The sequence below is a fragment of the Myotis lucifugus genome, unplaced genomic scaffold (assembly GCF_000147115.1).
Source record: "Myotis lucifugus unplaced genomic scaffold, Myoluc2.0 scaffold_453, whole genome shotgun sequence".
In the NCBI taxonomy this organism is placed as follows: Eukaryota; Metazoa; Chordata; class Mammalia; order Chiroptera; family Vespertilionidae; genus Myotis; species Myotis lucifugus.
Genome location: NW_005871501.1, coordinates 761,549 through 780,732, shown reverse-complemented (window position 1 = coordinate 780,732; position 19,184 = coordinate 761,549). Strand labels below are relative to the sequence as shown.

General features: G+C 53.6%; 1 protein-coding gene across 1 annotated transcript in view; it reads left to right on the top strand.

Moving 5' to 3' along the window:
• Positions 1–19,184, top strand: part of LOC102425610 (protein Daple-like) — a 28,711-nt gene that overhangs the window by 7,252 nt on the left and 2,275 nt on the right. The window contains 7 exon segments of the mRNA XM_014445443.2: positions 96–210; positions 3,297–3,442; positions 10,065–10,202; positions 12,631–13,041; positions 13,541–13,782; positions 16,928–17,071; positions 18,977–18,989. Of these exon segments, the coding sequence (XP_014300929.2) occupies positions 96–210; positions 3,297–3,442; positions 10,065–10,202; positions 12,631–13,041; positions 13,541–13,782; positions 16,928–17,071; positions 18,977–18,989 (1,209 nt within the window).

The following is a 19,184-nucleotide window of genomic DNA, read 5'->3' as shown; positions in this document are numbered from 1 at the left end:
GGAATGAGGGCAGATGCACAGAGCCAGGACTGTCCAGAGCATGTTCCAGTCCACATCTCACCCACCCCTTTCCTGCCATTCAGGCCGGGACACAGACCCAGAAACACCTTGAGGAGCTGCAGGAAGAGAACTTGGCTCTCAAGGCTGCACAGGGGCAGACTGTGGAGGAGTCCGCCCACCTGCGCTGGGAGCTGGACCAGCTGTCAGAGGGTAGGCAGCAGCCGCTGGTGCCGTGGAGCCAACCTGATTGAAGACTATTACACTTTAATAGATACCAAGGGCCTTCTCCAGGAGCAGCTGACTGTTCGGCTTCTCCCTAAGCCAGGGAGCTGAGCCCTTGGCTCTGAAACTCGTGTGTCAGCCCAAATAAATAGGGTTTTATTCAAGGGCCATTTGGAACTGTTTCATTGCAATTCTCTCCAAGAACATGAAGGGCCTGGCAGCCTTGAAGTCAGGACATGAAATGAAAAGGAAGTGCTGCCAGATTTCTCAGTTCCCATTCAGCTAGACACAGAAGCTTCCAAATGACAGCACGCTGACACCCAGAGGGTGTCTTAGATCTCTCCGTGGAGCACTGGATGCTCTGGATGCAGGAGACGTCCCCAGTGGTCACTCACCTCCATCATAGTTGTACCCGGGGCATGGTTTCCTCCGTTGATTTCATAATCTGGCAGATGGGTGTAGTCTGCTCTCCATCTTCCTGGGCAGGGGCTGCTCAGTGGCTGCTGTACAGGCGACCCAGGCCTCTTCCTCTCCCTCTGTTGTGTGTCCCCTCCCAGCCCCCAGAGGAGGTGTGGGGTTGGCCAGGGAAGGTGGGTGGGGCGGCCGTGCAGCAGAAGCCTCAGCACCCAGTAAACAACAAGCCAGTTCCTGTGTCCAACCATAGCGCGCGTGCACCTGTGAGTGCAGGTCAGGCTTTGCTTAGAGCTCTGCAGAGCCAGGAAGGTCTTTGGCTGGTTTTTCAATTCGGAGCAACATTCCTAAGCGTCATGGAAAGGCTGTTGAAAGCAGCTGGGTAGTCCTCTCTTCAAGGCATCCCATCTACTCCAATCCTAAAATCAGTTCATTGAATTATGAGTCTGTGTGAGAAGTTAGTTTTTTTCTGTGGTTTGGTGTCTCCTCACTCCTTGGAATCCAGGCTCTGGGAGTTCAGGTTCCTGGGGAACACCACTGCCCCCTGGTGGGACAAAGAAGTAGTGCTGGCTGGCAGGGACTGGCTCAGACCAAATGTGCTTGTTAGAAGCCAAGGTGGCTGATGGGGCTGGAAAGCTTCCCTGATTCAGATGCTCAGTGTAGCTTGTGAGCCCTTTCAGGTCGGTGACTGACTGACTTCTTGATGTTCCCAACTCCTACTGCTTAGCTGGAGGCTCACGAACAAAGTGTGAATGTACTTTTGTGTGGTTGGGGTGGTGGCTTCTTGAAACAGAAAGGCCTGGTTTAAAGTCCTGGCTCCTCTACTTGTTAGCCAAGTGACCTCTTCTGCACCTCAGTTTTCTTATCTGCAAAATGGGGGTAATGAAGCTGCCTCACAGGATTGCTATGAGTATCTTGTGAGAGGAGACAGTGAAGCGTTAGGCTGTGCCTAGCCCACGGGGCGCCAACAAAGGATAGCTGTTCTTATCGTCCTTGTCTTATCCAAAGATACCTTGTCTTATCCTTTTCTTATCTTACTTTGCTTCTTGGGGTGCTTGTGAGCAGCCCTACTAGCAGTACAGTGCGATAAGGCTCCCAGGGTTGAGTGTGTGGCCCTGGAGGGACAGGTGAGGGAATAACCCTGACCCCTCAGACATTCATGGTTTCCTCCTGAACAAGCCATGGGACTTATCCAAAGTCACGTACCTCCTGGTGGCAGCGAAGGGCCGCGAACTCCCATACTTCTCAGGTTGGGCTCCCTTTTCTGTTCTGCATTCAAGCTGTTTAAAAGCAACAGAGGAATTCTGCCTTTTTCTGGCTTTATCTTATTTTTAAAGCAATTTGGCTATACTTTCTCATTCTTTTTCTTTTTCTTTCTTAATTTTTGCTTATGAGAATCAACGGAAGAACTCGTCAAGGGAGGACTGGATCTCGCTTGGCTGAGAGGGTGGTGCGAGCTGACCCGTGGAGGACTCTAGAGCAGATGCAATCGGCTGTGGATCTAAGCAGGGTGTTAAGTCAACGTGGCCTTGTGGTGCACATGTCGAGACGTATGATGACAGGCTGAGTCGACTTATGTGCCTCTTAATGTCAGCTATTTCTTCCCAAATGTCCTTTAGGTCTCTCAAAACATGGTCTATCATTTCTATAATGACCTGAAGTTGGGGAGCAGATGTTTCAGGAGGTTTCTTTAACACGTCGATCAGCTGGAGAGGCGCGGTTCTAATGCTGCAGGCTGATTCTGCAGATTGAGTCTGGGCAACTGACAGCATGCCCTGTACTTGGCTAACTGTCTGCTCCATTATCTCAGGATTGAGTGGCACAGATTCTTGAGTAGTTGCTATCTCCATTATTTCCATTGTTTCAGATTCTGATATAATCTCTTTGTGTGGCTGGATCACTTGAGAACCTTTCCTTGTCTCCACTACGGCAGCATGTGCTATTTCTTGGGATAATTTGGTCTTCTTCTGTCTCCTGGCAGCTCTCGCTCTTGTCACTGGATTGGACATCGTAGTGGCTGGTCTCTAGTAGCCTTTCGGCAATTATCTCAAGGGCCCTAATGAGAACTCTCAATGACATTGTGTCCAGGTCTCATTCTTTTTCAATGCAATTGTGACAGTACAAAATGAAATCTCTGACTGAAGGAATTTACCCAGAGGTGGCAAGTACTGGGCATATGTGCCCCATAGCCTCTTCCACCCACAGACATGCAGGTCAATGATCCTGTCCCCTCTAAACCCTCGGCTGAGCCTCCCGGACTCCCACCACTCTGAGGCTGGCACGGAGAACACACTCTCTCTGCCATCTGTTAGTCTCTGCAATCCTTGACTTGATGGTCAGGTTACAACTTTGTAAAAAAGTGGTTCCAGCAGTTCCATCATCTTGAACTTTTGCATTGGCTTCTCTCTACCATCACCTGCTTTCTTCTTAAGCTCTGCTTGCTTCCCTAACAATCTCAGCGGAGCCAGCAGAGGGGCCATAACCGCCTGAGGAACCCTCAGGTGCAGACAGCAACAGCACCCTGGGAAAGAGGGAGGGCACCCAGATGACCATTCCGGCCCCCCAAACCTACGGCTCAGAGTGATGGCCGACTCAGGGCTGGGGACAGAGAGCAGAAGCTGAGGCCTCTGGAATATGGACTCTGACTCCACTTTACTCTTCAGCCTCCAGCTGCTTCCTGAAGCTGGACCAGGAGAAGCAGAGTCTCCAGGGCACCATCCAGGGGCTGCAGGACGCCTCCCTGGCCCTGCAGGAGAGCAGCCTCCAGCGCCGGGAGCTGGAGGAGGAGAACCAGCAGCTCAGAAAGCAGGTACCTGTGGGTAGTGTCCGGAACATACAGGCATGTAAGCACCCAGGTGTCGGTGAGCATGCGCAGCTGGGGGACAGACAGAGACCAGTGCAGCCACCGTTATGGTAGGGGGACAGGAGGCCTCCTGGAGAGGCATCACTAGGCAGCAGCAGGAGTCCCTGCAGCAGTGAGACTGCACACGATGGACCTCTGTGGGCCTCGCTGCCTTCATCTGTGAAATTGGGTTGCATTGCACCCACCTAGTAGGTGTGGTGAGGATGGTGTGAGTTAGTGCCGGCAAAGGGCCCAGCGCGTGGTAAGTGCCTCATGGAAGGAGAGCAGCGCCCTGTTAGAAAGCACCGGACGGGGTCCAAGTGCGGAAGCGGGCACACAGTTGCAGGTCCCTCACGCAGCGTCCTGCACCCCCAGCTCTGCAGCATTTCCGGTTCCACAGGGGGAGAATGTCACCTCGTGGCCTTGGCACCCTCCATCTGGATCCCTTCCCTTCTCTGAGCATCATGGGCTCCAGCCGCTGCTGCCAGTCGCTCAAGGACTCTGGTCCAGACGCCTGGCGGCGTCCTCTGGGAAGGAGGAGGTCCCCGCTGGGTCGCCTTGGGCCTGGCAGGAGGGCGCTGTCTGGAGAGACTGTCCTGGGCACTGAGGCCAGCGGGCTGAGGCCATTGAGGGGAGGGCGAAGGGCCACCGTGTTCCTGGTCGCCGGGCACAGGGACCCGTCGTTCAGGGCCACCTTCCAAGGCGGCCGCTGTGTCCGTCCCACGTCCCTCAGTCCAGGGAGGCCTCCGTGCTCCGCAGGCCAGTCCAGCTGGTGTTGGGCGCGGGGACGCCTGCTCCACAAGCCTCCCTGGGAGCAGTGGCTTTCATGGAGCGCCCGCCTCCGAGCTTGCGCACTGGGTTGATGCTGGTCAGAGGAGCGTGATGACATTTACTTAGGGACGCCTGGTTGCGGAGGACTTGGGCTTCGGAGAGTGCGCAGTGGGAGCATCAGGAAGACCCCTTGGCCTCATGTGGGAGGGCTGTGCTGAGAGGTGGCGGTAGCTGGAGCGGATCCCTTCCCGCCAGGCGGGGCCAGTGATAACAGTGAAAATCCCAGAAGGTAGGATGGCAAAGCAAAGCGGTTTGCATTTCTGAATCTCCAACATGGACTATCTGTTACTTAAGCAACGAATCTACTTAATGCAAAAAAACTCTTTGGAAGGCCCAGCAAAACCCAGTTTCCTCAGGAAGTAGCCATGCCTCCCAGGATGTGAGTCGTCATAGTCCAGCGTCATGTGGGCATTCAAGCCCGGCCTCTACATCTCCTCACAGACACGGAAGGGCCTGGATAACATGGCCCCATTACCACAGGCAATTGGGAGATCTCTCTCTCCTCCAGAAAACGTTCAGAAACAAGCAGTGATGAGACAGAGGCCATAGGGCGGGGAACGTGCTTCTCCACGGCTGGATCAGTCAGGATTTCCCCATCAGTTCAGTCACATAATCGTCGTTATCAAGAGTCTCCAAGCTCCCAATGGCGTCAAGACACACCGTCATCGCTGCGTCAACCAGGCAGAGCTCTCCTCCCTGCCCAGGAGCAGACACGATAGCCGTGAGCAGCACCCAGAGGACACGGAGATGGTCACTTCCATGAGGACAGGAACCACCTGGCTGGAGCCACGACCAGGACAACAGAAGAGGCAGCAGGAGAGCTGGGAAGGGGCTTCATCCCCAAACGAGCAAGTGTCCAAAGGACAGTGTTTTTATAGGGTCATCCTAGGCTGAATTGGTCTGGGAATGTTTCGTTAAAACTGTACAGAGCAGTTTTATAAGTTGCCACATTTCTTTATAAAATTTTTTAAACATATAGCTATCGTCTAATACAGAACTGAGAAGACTTGTGATGACAGCTTTTACATGGATAGCCTTTCACCTCAGGGCTTCATGCAGAGGAAAGGGTTTTATGCAAAAGGAAGTTCCACAATTCCTAATCGTTTTAGAAATTGAGGAAGGTGCGTGTTCTATGTATTGGTTGTATCATAAAGAAAATATTTTAATGCTCTATTATCTATTGTATTGCAAGAACCTGCTTATTAGTGAATCACATTTTGTGTATATAATAGAAAACATTCAAGTTGGTAGTCTAAAATACAGTAGTATTTTGTTAACAAATGAGAAAATGTCACATCAATGATTCATTTTACTAACATTTGAGAAAGATTATTGGTGAAGTTTGAGATAAATCATATTGTTTAACTTCATAAAGTATGTAAGTTTAAGTTCTGTGACATGCTCTTTGAGTTTTGCCCTAATTGGTTATCAGGGTATGTGTGCAAGGACACATTTTATTATATGGATTATGCATGTTGTCTTTCTGTTTGAACATTTGAATGAGTTAAGTCTTATACACTTTCTAGTTTTAAAAATTTTAAATCCTGTTAAAGCTTTTATGTATCAAGATGTTTCCCTTTAATTTTAGAACTAGTTTATAAAGGATTTATTTGGATCCTGTTTAATAACTACAGCATTTTGTACTGTTACTTTTTAATATATTGAAAACATAAAACAAACAAACAAAGAATAAAACAGAAAACAGTGGTGGGTCCCAAAGGGAGGCAGCGATGGAAGACACGCTCCCGTGTGGAGACCGTGGATGGGCCGTTTCAGGGCATGGCTGCTGGTGACAGGAGTGCAGTGCTCACTCTCTCCTTTCGGTCGAGGGGATGGGGAGGAAGAGATGGCTGGACGACATTGCCTTTCTGGACAAACCAGGTCTTCCCAGTAGCGCAGTAGAAGAGACATCCAGGAGGACAGGCAGGCTCACCAGCCAGGTTCATCCTACAGTTACCAGGACCCCATTCACATGGCAAGAAGGGCCCTGAGAGACTAGCGACGGCCTCCCTGAGCAGGTCATTCTGGGTCAGAGGGCCTCAGTCCATGTAGCCACCGTGGGTGACACAGCTGCGTCGTGGGCTCTGAGCACACCGTGACGGGTGCCGGGATTCCGGATGAGGGACGCTCAAGGGCACTCCTGCTTGCTGACCCCCTGGCAGGACTGATGCTTTCAGGTGTCTGGGTGTCTGTCCCGACCGGCCCAGGGGTCCTGCCAGCGTCATTTGCTGAGGCTGCCCCGGCAATGGCAAGGACATGGGCTGCAGACCAGAGACCTGGGTCCCGCTGGTCACGGCTCTGCTGGAACTTCATCTCTGGGTGAGGCTTGGGACCGCCCCTTCTCCTGTGCAGTGGTTTCTCCAGGCCTCTCATGGGACGTCCAAGGTTCAGTGACTCACGCTTCTCGTCCTTTGAGGCTCCGTGCGCCTCGCAGCAGAGCAGCTGCCAAGCAGTGTGTCCTCTCCCTGGGGGCCGGGAGGAAGCCCCTCCTCATGCCGCGTCTCTCTGTGCAGCGCAGCTCAGGGAAAGCCACCGGACAGTCTGGGTTTCAGATTCATGTGGGCCGGGCACAGTGAATGTCTCTGTAAATGGCAGCCCGACCTTGGCTGAGATAGAAAGGCTTGACCTTTAGAAAGATGAGAACCTCCAATGGGGCGGGTCCCCAGGGGTGAGCTGCAGAGGCCTGCGCTGTAGCCTCTGGCCCAGCTCCCGGCAGGGATGAGAGATGACCCCTGACACTTCTCCTGTCCTGGAGTCCACTCCAGTCCCTCCTCCACACACACAGGACAGGTGGTGGCTGCCGCCTCCCCACATGACTCCTTAGCCCTGTCTATCGGGTCCCATCCCCCACTTTCTCTTCATCAGTTCCTTGTAGGACTCCGGGCAGTCCTGCCACAGCCCTTGGGAGGCCTGTCTTGGCTCCGAGCCCCTGGTGGGAGGAAGGGGCTTCCTGTCCTGCTCAGCCCGCTCGGGGCCTGGCTGCATCACAGTTCCTCCCTCATGTTGGATCGATGGTGCATCTGGGCCATCAGCTAAAAACCACAGGGGACATGGCCTTACATTGACCTCCCTGGAGCCACGACAGGCCCAGCCTTGGACACGTCCAGACAACATGGCCCTCTGGGAGGTGTCAGAAAAGGAGGGACAAGGGTCAGCCAGGACAGGTGGCCCAGAGTCCCAGGCCCCCCGGTGCCAGCTTGGCTCTCCCACCACCCAGTGTCGCCCAGGCTGTAGGCTCCCTTCGGTCTGTGTAAACCTTAGTTCCCGAAGTTCACGTCCTTCCCTGTAACTCACGACCCTTCTGTGGACCTTAGAGAGGGTGCGTCCCCCACCCTCACTTTGCACTGACATCTAAGAGTTCATTCCTTCAGGCAGGAGTCCTGGTTTTGAGAGGAAGAGGGGCAGCACTTTGGGGCCTATCGTGGGAACACAAGAGCAGCACAGGGACTGATGAGCAGACCCCTGACATCCGAGTGCTCTGGGGAATTGGAGCCTCCCCACAGGAGCCCTCGGCCCAACCCTGGTGCTTTGAGGAGGATGGAAACCCATCTCAGCCTAGTGAGCTCTCCCTAGGGGAAGGGAGGGCCTTCATGGAAGGACAGGAGTGAGGACTCCAGTTCCATGGCAAAAAGAAGCAGAGAAGATGGGGGTGTTCAGCGGGGGTGTCCAGCCAGGGGGGGGGGTGCGTGTGTACAGGGGGCAGTCACATCTTCAGACCAGAAGCTGCCACACCAGATATGCAAAGGTTGGACATAACATTCCTTTCACTGGGACAGACGGGGTGGCAGGGGAGAAGGATTAACAGTAAGATGGTGAGGGGGGAAGAAGGCGGGAGGCATGGGCCACAAACCCCAGGCTCCATCTGAGAGAGCAGGCCTGGGGTCGGACCACTGCCCTGCGTTCGCTTTGCCACATCCTCACTGTGGGCCTCTGGGCAGATCACTGGACTCCCTGGGCCGGTGCCCTTCTCTGAATGAGGGTGAGTGACAGCTGTGCAGGGCCTTCCTCCTCAGGGCCGGCTCCAGAGCAGGCGCTGCCATCAGGGCAGATGCCTGCTTCCTGCTGAGCCCAGACCTGGTGCTAGGAAGTGGGGCAGCGATAAGGAAGGAGAAGAAAGATATTCTCACTTGTGAGAAAGACTCAGACACATGGCACCTTGCAGCGCCTTTTGCTGTTGGCCCTGGCTGGTGGGGCTGCCCAGTCCTCGGGTCCCCATGTTGGGGCAGGGGGCTGGGTGTGACCACAGGGTGCTGTGAGGGCACGGATATGAGCCCCACTGTGCCTGACCCTCCCCCTCATGGGGAAGAAGCTGCCTGCCTGCTGCTTCTGAGGAGTCTGGAGACTGTGCCCAGACCTGTGAGACAAAGGCAGGGCAGCCTCGGCCCAGGAGAAGTAGGCAGAGCTCGCATTAGAGAAGCAACCTTTCTGGGAGTTTGTAAACCTGCCTGTGCCAGGCCGCTCCCAGCCAGGTGAATGGAGCCGGCTCTTGGTCCTGCTGCTCACTGGGTCGCTGGTGTCTGAAGGTCCTGCCCTCAGAGGTTCTAGTCTGTGTCCTGCGGTCTGGGGTGTTTAAAAGCTCTGAGAGCCTCCTGATCTGGATCATGGGCTCCTCTCTTTTAGCTTTAGAGCCGTCAACCCAAACGAGCATCAGGGTCCCAAGTCCAAATGCAGGCTCTTGGGCCCCAGCCCAGACTGACCATGTCAGAAGCTCTGAGGGTGGGAGGGGCCTGGCACTCTCAGGAGGGGTCAGGTCTTGTTGTACCTTCCACCTCCCAGGTGTGAGATGAGCACGTCACCCTGACACAAGCTGGCGCCCATGCCTGCTGCTTGCTGGCCCTGTCAGTTATGGAAATGCACTCATGGTCACATTGTTAGCAGGGAGCCACCCTCTCCCCCTCCCAGGTGGTCATGAGTTTGCTGTCAGTGGGAAGGGACAGCACCATGGGCCTCGCCTGGGAGTCGCACCTCAGGGCCCACCCTGAGTCTGAATCTGCGTCCATCACGGTGTTCAGGTGTCAGGCACAGAGTGTGAGACCTGCGGGTCCAGGCAGTTCATGTTCAGGGAGTGGGCACCGGTGGGTCCCGCAGAAGTGCTCTGTGACGGGCCGCTGATTGGGCATCGTCCAGGCAGGACGGAGAGGGTCTGGCCTGGGCAGCAGTGGGGTGTGGAGGGGGAGCCACATGGGGAACGAGGACAGTCTTTGGTGGTCCATTTACTTGGAGGGGAGAGGAGGGAGAGAGATGGCGGAGGACCCCTCAGAGCAGCTGGATGAATAGGAATGTCACCAACTGGGTGAAGCCCAGTAGGACATCCAGTGGTGGCTGCTGGCCCCAGGAATGTGGCCTGACCCTCAGGACAGTAGTGGACACGGCCTAAGATGGAAGCATTGAGAGTGAGCAGTGGAAAGCTGGGAGGGAAGCTGACCGATTGGTGTCCATGGCCTTTTTCTCTACCATGAGCTGGAAGTACACACCATGGGCTGAGAGGTGATGGTCTGGGTGTGGGGAGCTCACTGTGCAACTAGGCCTGACCTGGGCAGCGGCTCAGGGATGCCACCCAGGAGCCAGGCTTCTCCCTTCCTGCTCTGCAGTCTTGGCAGTGGCTGAAGTACTTCCCCAAGAAGTGGGACGGAAGGTTTTCCCTTGTTAAAAGGTCTTATAAAGTGTTCCCTGGGGCTGACAGGTTTTGGGTTTGCTTTAAAACACAGTTCACTCCCTGAAACGGACTTTTGCATGGGCTGGGTCTTTGGCTCCGCAGATTGAAGACTTGCGAGTCCAGATGGAAAGAGAAAAGCAGACCAACCAGGATCTGGAGATCCTCAGTGAGGAGCTGATGGAGGAGAGAGAACAGCTGCTCTGTGACATAGAGACCCTGAAGGCTGAGAGAGCCCAGGAGGTAGGCCCTCCAGTGCCCATGCCTCCTCTGGCACCCCTGCCTGCAAGACGGAGAGTCCAGGATCATAGGATGTCCTGGGAATCCAGCAGTGATTCCCGGGTTACCAGTTTCCTCATCAGCTGCAGTCAGACCAGCAATTACAGCCACGGAAAGGGGAGGGGCCAGGGACAGTTATTGCCTCCAGGGACACTGGCAATCTTGTTTTTGATTGTCATGACTTGGGGGAGGAGAGGGGAGGTGCTCCTGGCTGTGGTGGGAGAGGCCAGGATGCTGAAAATGTCCTGCTGCACACGGGACAGCCTGCAGGACAAAGAAACATCCCACTTGAAATGTCCAGCATCACTGAGAACCCTGGCAACCTCCAGGGTTGATCCACCTCACAGTAAAACAAGTCCCAGGGTAGGCCTCCCAGTGCTGGGTCAGGGGCTCAGGGATGCCACTGAGGTCCCAGGCTTCTCCCTTCCTGTTCTGCAGTAAATCAGAAGAAGCCTTAATCAATAAGCCAAATTTATTTGGAGTCCTATTCATTTTTGCTAGCCCTAGCAGGCCCAGAGGAACTCTTGCTTCTCAAATTCTGGAGCCCAATATGGTGGAAGTCTTTTCAATTTATATGTTTTTCAGCTCTTTGTTTTCCAAATTTAGAATGAGACTTCAGGACCTTCTGAGAAAAAGTCCTGTTTGCTTGGACAGGGCCATGAGACCATATCTCAAGGCCTGGCCAGGTGCCAGCACTGACAACTCTGTCTGGGGCATAGTTTATGTCCTCTCTGGAGTGGGGAGTAGTCTTATTTCCCTATTATTTAAGCAAGCAAACGTTTAGAGTAGCAGGGTTAAAGTTTTAAACAGCAGTTTTTACCCAAGATGGAGGTTACTATACTTCATAAAGTGTTCTGTGGGGCTCACAGGTTTCGGGTTTGCTTTAAAACACAGTTCACTCCCTGAAACGGACTTTTGCATGGGCTGGGTCTTTGGCTCAACAGATTGAAGACTTGCGAGTCCAGATGGAAAGAGAAAAGCAGACCAACCAGGATCTGGAGATCCTCAGTGAGGAGCTGATGGAGGAGAGAGAACAGCTGCTCTGTGACATAGAGACCCTGAAGGCTGAGAGAGCCCAGGAGGTAGGCCCTCCAGCGCCATGCCTCCCCTGGCACCCCTGCCTGCAAGAGGGAGAGTCCAGGATCATAGGATGTCCTGGGAATCCAGCAGTGATTCCCAGGATACCAGTTTCCTTGTCAGCTGCAGTCAGACCAACAATTCCAGCCACAGCAGGGCAGGAGGGGGGGCAGATATTGCCCCCAGGGACACTGGCAATCTTGTTTTTGATTGTCATGACTTGGGGGAGGAGAGGGGAGGTGCTGCTGGCTGTGGTGGGAGAGGCCAGGATGCTGCTAAATGTCCTGCAGCACATGGGACAGCCCGCAGGACAAAGATCCCCCTTCAAATGTCCAACTTCATACTCAGAGCCCTGGAGAACCTCCAGGGTTGATCTGCCTCACACTACAGGAAGTCCCAGGGTAGGCAGCCCAGTGCTGGGGGAGCAGCTCAGGGACACCACCCAGAAACCAGGCTTCTCTCTTCCTGCTCTGCCAGTCTTGGCCGTGCCTGTTGTACCTCGTCAAGAAGTGGGCAGGAAGAATGTGGAGGGTAAAGAGACAGAGGGAAGGCCTCCTGGGATCCTCTGTGGACATCTCATTGGCCACACCTGACACATGACTAACCCTAGCTGCAAGGGAGGCTGGGTATCAGGTACTTGAGTTCTTCACCCTCAATAGAGCAAAAAAGGGGGCTTGGGGTGGTGCTGTGTATACATAAGAGACATGCATCCACCCTCCCCTGATACACCTTCCAGTCTAGCAGGTTGAATGATAGGTGACAAGCCAGGTGTCTTCAGACCTGTGCTATTGAGGGAATATACGTGGGTCCAGGGAGAGTCTTATTAGGTGCAGGACATTTAGAATCATGGTGCAGGGCTTCCCTTCGGTGCAGTCAATTACACTGAGCCCTGGAGGATGAGAAGGAGCCAGAGAAGCTGGAGGCTGGGGGTGGAGGCAGGTGAGCATTCACAGCAGAGGGAAGATCATGTGCAATGCCTGCAGGGGAGAGTGGTGTGAGGAGCGGCCACAGGGGTGGGCAGTCAGCTCTCGGGCCACTGTGGACCAGGGTAAAAAGCAAAAGGAAATCACTTTCATTGTTTTAAGAGAAGATGCGGTTTCTGTTTCTAAGTCATCTGGCTTCTGTGAAAGTGTTTAGACTTGAACTGTCTGGGTGGGGATCTCCATGCCCTTCACCTTGTGTCCATATCAGGCCTTTGGGAAACGTTAGGACGTCCTTTGGGTCCATGATGAGATGAACATTCCAGGCCTACACTTTGGGCTCCCAGTTTGGACTGAAATCACGCCTGTGTCCTTTCCATTGTGTTTTCCTGCAGATCAAGGATCTTGAACAATTGGAGCTTTCGCTACGGGAGAGTTCACAGGCCAGCAGTGAGGCCTGCTTGCAGGACATCGAGAATGAGAACAAAGTCCTCCACCAGACAGTGATGGAGACCAGCAGCAGAGTCAGCAAGCTGGAGTGGGAGCGGCAGCAGCTGCACCAGGATCTGGAGCAGGTGAAGGAGCAGGCGGCACGGGTGCAGGAGCTGGAGCAGGAGCTGCATCGGCTGCAGGAGGAGAACGAGAAGCTGGCCATGGAGGTCAGCACCCTGACGACGGCCCCCGAAAGGGTCCATGCCCTGGAGCGGGAAAGCCAGGACCTGTTGCTGGAGAACCAGAGGCTGCAGACGTCTCTGGACACCCTGCAGCCTGAGGGTCTGGAGCGGGACAAGCAGCTGGACACCAGGGTAATTCTGGCCTCAGAATGAGTTAGGACGGTTCCTCCCTGGTCAACTCTCTGGTGCTTTGAATGCGGTTGGATGGGTGTTGTGAAAATATTGGTTAATTGGGTTGGTATTGCTGTTCAGGTTCTCTATGTCCTTACTGATTTTCCATGTACTTTTCAAAGTGGTCAGAGAGGGTACCCAAGGAGGTTATCCAGAGAAAGGGCATAAATTGCTCAAGAAAAGTCACATGTGTAGACAGGTGCCCAGGACTAAGCTTAGGCCCATGTGACAGTCTGTTTCTGCCGTGGGCCTTCCCAGAGCAGTTCCTTGAGTGCAGGTAGAACTGTCCTCAGCACGGCTGGGTTTTGCCAGTCCCGAGGGTCCTGCTATTTTTGTGTCAAAACTTGACCTTCTCTTGGCCCTTCCCTGTGTGGGAGGATGTGGGGATCCGGGGATCCGGAGTTTGTGGTCCCCCTGGGCCTGAACCTGGTGAGGATCATCCCCTTCTCCCTCCTGGAAGGTGGAAAATTCCACTCTGAGCCCCCAGAGCGCCTCGCTCACTGCGCTCATAGAGAAGAACACGCAGCTCCAGCACCAGCAACTGGCGGCAGCCCACGAGGCCCTGCAGCGGGAACACGCGTGCCTGGGCGCGCTCCATGAGCACCTGTCTGGGGAACACGAGGCCCTCATGGATGAGTACAGCCGCCAGAAGACACTGCTGCGACGGACCCTGGAGCTGGAGAGCAAGGTGCTCAGTGACAGGTGGGTGCCTGCGGCTGGGGGTGACTAACCGGCTCCCCGGGCTCCTGTCCCCCCTTCACTCTGTTCCCTCATGTTTCCTCTGGTCCCGCTGCTTCACAGTGAAGAGAAGTAAATCCACCATCTCCCTCAGCGATGTGGAGTTGGTGCGGCTGGAGACTGAGGGGCAGGAGGGTCCCCCAGGGGAGAAGGGTGTGCCCACTAATCCCGGCTCAGGGAAACCAGGTGTCAGCATTGGCGTCCCAGCTCCCCTGGGCATTCCTACCCCCTCTTCCTTTTCTCTCCAAACCAAGGACAAGGACGGGAAGTCACCACAGCTGCCGATGTTCAGGGGCGTGCCTTACCGAGCTCCCCAGGCCTTTTCCCTGTATGTCTCAAAGTCTGGGCTTCTGAATTTCTTTTTTTACTTTTAATTTTGGAAACTTTTGAATATATGGACGTGTACAGAATAGTATAGTGAAAACCCGGTATTCCCCTCACCTGCAGCAGCATTACCAATACTCGGCCATTCTCATGTTACCTTTACCTCTGACTCTTCATACACCTTTTTTTTTTTTTAAAGTAAAATTGATGTACCTTAAATGCATAAATCTTAACTTTGGGCTTTTGCCAAATCAGGGCTTTGTGTGCATGTAGTCACCCAACTTCGGCCAAACTCCTGCCCAGCAGATCCCTGATTAGAATGGCCCTGGGAGGTACAGCGGGACTCAGAGCCTGGGGGAAGTTAGATGTACAGAGGACTCCAAGATGGGGGGGCAGGGGATGAGAGATGCAATAAAGAGAGGCTCTCCCACACTTGGAGCAGCACAGGAGTGAGCTGTCCACCTTCTGTGCTTGTGAGTTGTCCCTGCTGAGTACTTCCCTTGCCTCTGTCTCAGCAGATGCCAGGCAAAGGCTGGGACTTCCCTAGGAGCAGGTGAGGTGCAGGGATTTGGCATCACAGGGACCAGGGAGGGCGCTGAGCCTGCAGAGCCTGTGGAGGGCGCCTGCTGCTGCATGAACTTGGGGGCAATGATGTTCATTTACGCACTCACCCAGTGCTGTATGTGGACTCTCTGCAGAGCCTTCCACCCCTTTCTCCACCCAGATTCCCTTCCTTTGGGGGTGCCGAGACGTCTGCTCCTATCAGACTCTCATTCCTTCCCGCCAGAATGAGTATCTTCTGCCTCTTGGCATCTCCTTCTCTGCCTCCTCCGCACCCATCCTGTGTTCACGACACGCTTAGTGAGCACCCACTGGGCGCCTGGTGCTGTCTAACGTGGTGGGAATGCACCCAGCTGACTACTGATGGGAGCCTCCTGTGGTGCCCACCCCGCACCAGGCGCTGCGGGCCTTACCCTCAATGCCCTATGATAACCGTGTGGATATATTCTTTTTTTTTTTTTTTAATATATTTTATTGATTTTTTACAGAGAGGAAGGGAGAGGGATAGAGAGTTAGAAACATCGATGAGAGAGAAACATCGACCAGCTGCCTCCTGCACATCTCCTACTGGGGGTGTGCCTGCAACCAAGGTACATGCCCTTGACCGGAATCGAACCCGGGACCTTTCAGTCCGCAGGCCGACGCTCTATCCACTGAGCCAAACCGGTTTCGGCAGTGTGGATATATTCTTCTGTCTGTTCACGTGGGAAGGTTTGTGCAGGTGGCATTTGACTGCTCTGAGGGAGGAGTTCATTGTTCGGCCTGTGACTCCTTGCTTGGTGGACCGCCTGTGTGATTCAGTGGTTTTTGCTGGTTGGACAGATAGCAGGAGGCCCTTGGTGTGTCTGCAGCATGGCTGCAAGTTGTAGGTGGAGGTGCCTGGAACACAGGCCGTGGGCTCTGTATTCATTTCACCTGACACTTGACTGGGACACTCACTCCTTCATTCCCCTGGCGCAAATGCACTGGGTGTCAAGCCTAGTACCAGGGATTCAGTGGGGAGTAAGACTCCCAGTTTCTGCCCTGCAGTAGGCTGGTTACTAATGGTTGCGATATGCTTGACCCTGTGCTTTTCCAAGACACAACAAGGAAGCAGGAGGTGGGGACCCTAATGGTCCGTGGCCCTGTTTCTCAAACCTGGATGAGAAAGATCGCCGCCCTGAAAGCCCAGCAGAGCCCCCACCCCCACCTTCCACATCCCACGTCCTGTCCTGGCAGTCTCCACCCATGGCTAAAGGCCACACAAAGGAACGTTTGTCTTCTCACAGCGGACCGAGCAGTTGTCTGAGTTTGAGTACCCACAGGTCTTGGCTCCAGGCAGAGGTTACAAGTACAGCTGATATGGGGTCAGGGGAGGAGGGGCGGGTGAGGATGGAGTGCTGAGGGCAGGGGCTGAAACCATGGAACCTGGGTGGTCTCTGTCAGCCTGTCTCTGGGTGTGGACACCTCTGGAAGGAGGTCTGGAAAGGCATTTGCCTGCCTGGGGAAGATTGAAAGGTGATGACTCAGTCTCCACCTTGGACCTAGGGGGTCCACCCGAGTCACCCTGAACAGGGAAGATTCCTGCAGGAGGAGGAACAGCCTGGGACTGGTCAGGGGCTCCCTCTTGTGCTCTGCTGCCCTCCAGAGAGGCTGTGCGGGACCCTCTGCAGACTGAGACAGGAAGGAAATAAAAGCCCGAGCTGAGGGGGAGGCTTCGGGAGGGCGAGGGCAAAGGCTGGACTGGGGTTGCCTTGAGGAGCAGGGTGTGCAGCTGCCCCTGGTGACTGCTTGGGCCCCACCAGGCAAGCCTCTGGCCCCCAGGCTGCCTGGCTCAGAGCAGGAAGAGTTGTGTTCCTGAGCTGGGGCGGAGGGCTCACCCAGGGCCCGGTGAGGGGGATCAGCTGTTATGGGCAGTGGAATTCCCCTGTATGTGTTGTGGTTTCTTTGAGAAGCGTGTGGAGTTCAGAAAACAGTGGTTTTGTTCCCAGTGGGATGAAGGATGGAGGCTGTTTTGACAGGGTCTGGAAGGGACCATGGAGACACCTTGGGTGGGAGGAGGGGTACTTGGCTCCTGGGCTGAAGGAGACCACCCCGAGCTGGCCCAGTGTCTGTTCCTTCTCTCCATCCAGCCTTGTCCCCTGCCCATCACCCTCTCCCTCAGCTCTACAGAGAGAAGCTGCTCACCCAGGCTTTGAGGTCTCCCTGGGTGCCCATTCCTAATGGGTGTGTTTTCCTTCAACAGATACAAGGACCAGATCCAACATAAGGTGGCGCTGGAGCAGCTGGGGACCCTCTTGACCACCGAGCAGGAGGCTCTGCAGCAGGAGCAGAGGACGAGCGCCATGGCCGCCGAGGAGAACCAGAGGCTGCAGGGAGAGCTGGACAGGTAACCTCCAGGCCCCCTGCAGCACCTCTGCCCGGATGTCAGTCTGACCCACTCACTCAGCACCCGCTGAGCTGAGCTCAAGTGAGACCCCTGGTGACGGTGCATTTTTACCAACCCTGCCCTGGACGCAGCTGGTGGGCAATGAGGTAAAGGGGACTCCAGCTGGTGGCCGGAACGAATAACTCGGCAGCTGGGATGGGGCATTGTCTAGGTTTGGACAACCTCCCCTCCCACAGTTATGATGCTGATGACTGTTGGGCAGGGGCACCTGCATCCTCTAACACCAGCAATCCTGTGAGGGAGGGATGCTCGGTCTCAGCATTCACACATTCCCATTTGTGAATTCACCTCCTGGATGAACTGTACTGGTGACCCCCAAATCAGTGCCCGTGGCCTGTCATGGACGTGCCCAGTGTGGGAGATACTGGAGTCGCCTGATGTGCACATTTGCAGCTGAGGTTGAACAAGGCCTTTGACCCCAGCCTTTTTTCAGCTCTCACCTACCATCCTCCCCTTCATGGGCCATTGAGTGCCATGGTATTCATTTTTGTGCGTTTTGGTGATGATTTCGCTGTTTGAAATGGCTCCCAAATGGAGTGCTGAAGTGCTGTCTAGTGTTCCCAAGCGCTGGGCCTTACGGGGAATGTACGAGTGACACTCAAGGGTCATTTGGACCCAGGTATGGTGCTTTTGGCTCTGAGTGTATTACAGGAGGCGACTTTGTGTCTTGATCAGCTGACACAATGTGACCAGAGACTCCCAAGAACCGGTGGGAACAGGTTCAGTATTCACATTATACTGTGAATCATGATAATTGATTGAGCTATTGTTATCTTTAAAAAAAAACCCAGAGCAACAGAGGAGAAAACAGGCTCAGGGAGATTAAACAACTTGTTGAAGGTCAATGCTCCTAGTTAGTGGCACAGGCAGGATTCAAATCCAGGTCTTGCCTCAACCTAGAGGCTTGACCACATGAAGCCTTCCTTCCCACAGCCCTGATTTAACATGTGCTGTGGGGCTGTAAACTCAGCTGCCTGCAGTGGCCGGGCAGGTCCAGCAGGTGGGGAAGGAGAGTCAGCAATAGACCAGGCCCTGGTGGAGAATACACCCAGCTAGAGGCTGTCAGCTGGGAGGCAGGTCTGGCTGCCAGGTCATCCTTCTTTATGCTTTTTTTTTTTTCTGAGAAGAAGATATCTGAATGTTGATGGAAACTTAAAATTTTGGAATGCTGGTACAATAATTATTTTTTTGTTGTGTTTGTTTTTCAAAAATATCTGCTTTGTTTGGGCAGGACAGAGGACCAGGAGCAGTGGTTCTCAACCTTCCTAATGCCACGATCCTTTAATACAGTTCCTCATGTTGTGGTGACCCCAATTTCATTGTTACAAATTGAACATAATTAAAGCATAGTGATTAATCACAAAAACAATATGTAATTATATCGGGTGTCCCAAAATTCACGCAAGATATGCAACTCAATTCAATTGCAAATCTTGCGTGAATTTTGGGACAAGCTATATGAGTGTTTCTGATGATATTAGGCGACCCCTGTGAAAGGGTCCCGACCCACAGGTTGAGAACCGCTGAGTGGGAGGACCTGGAAACATGTCTGAAGCCAGGGGCCCTTAAACCTAAACCGGCAAGTACTTACAGAACCACAACAGAGATTCTTTTTATCTTGTTCTGTTTCCTTTCTTTATGTTATTTTATTTTTTTAGTTGACTTTATTGGAGAGACTTGAATTAATAAAACCACACACACTTTAAAATGAAATAAAATAGAATAAAATAAGTAAATGTTAAAATTTTTTTAAAAAGCTGTGTGGGCCAAATTTCACACACCTGTGTTCAAATTGAGTCCATGAGCCTCTGGTCATATGAGCTTTTTGGTATAAATCTTCCCCAGGAATCCCAGTCTGGTAATGATGATGATGATGATAATTTCAGTGGATTTAGGTAACACTCCAGAATTTCCTATTTTATTTAACTCAGTAGTTGAAATTAGAAAGGGGTTGGATTTTGGGGAGAAGAGCTAGATATAGACATAGAGTCTTAGAGCAGAAATGTTCTGATTCAGTGTTTAAGTGTCTCAATCAAAGAACTCTTTTTCTAAG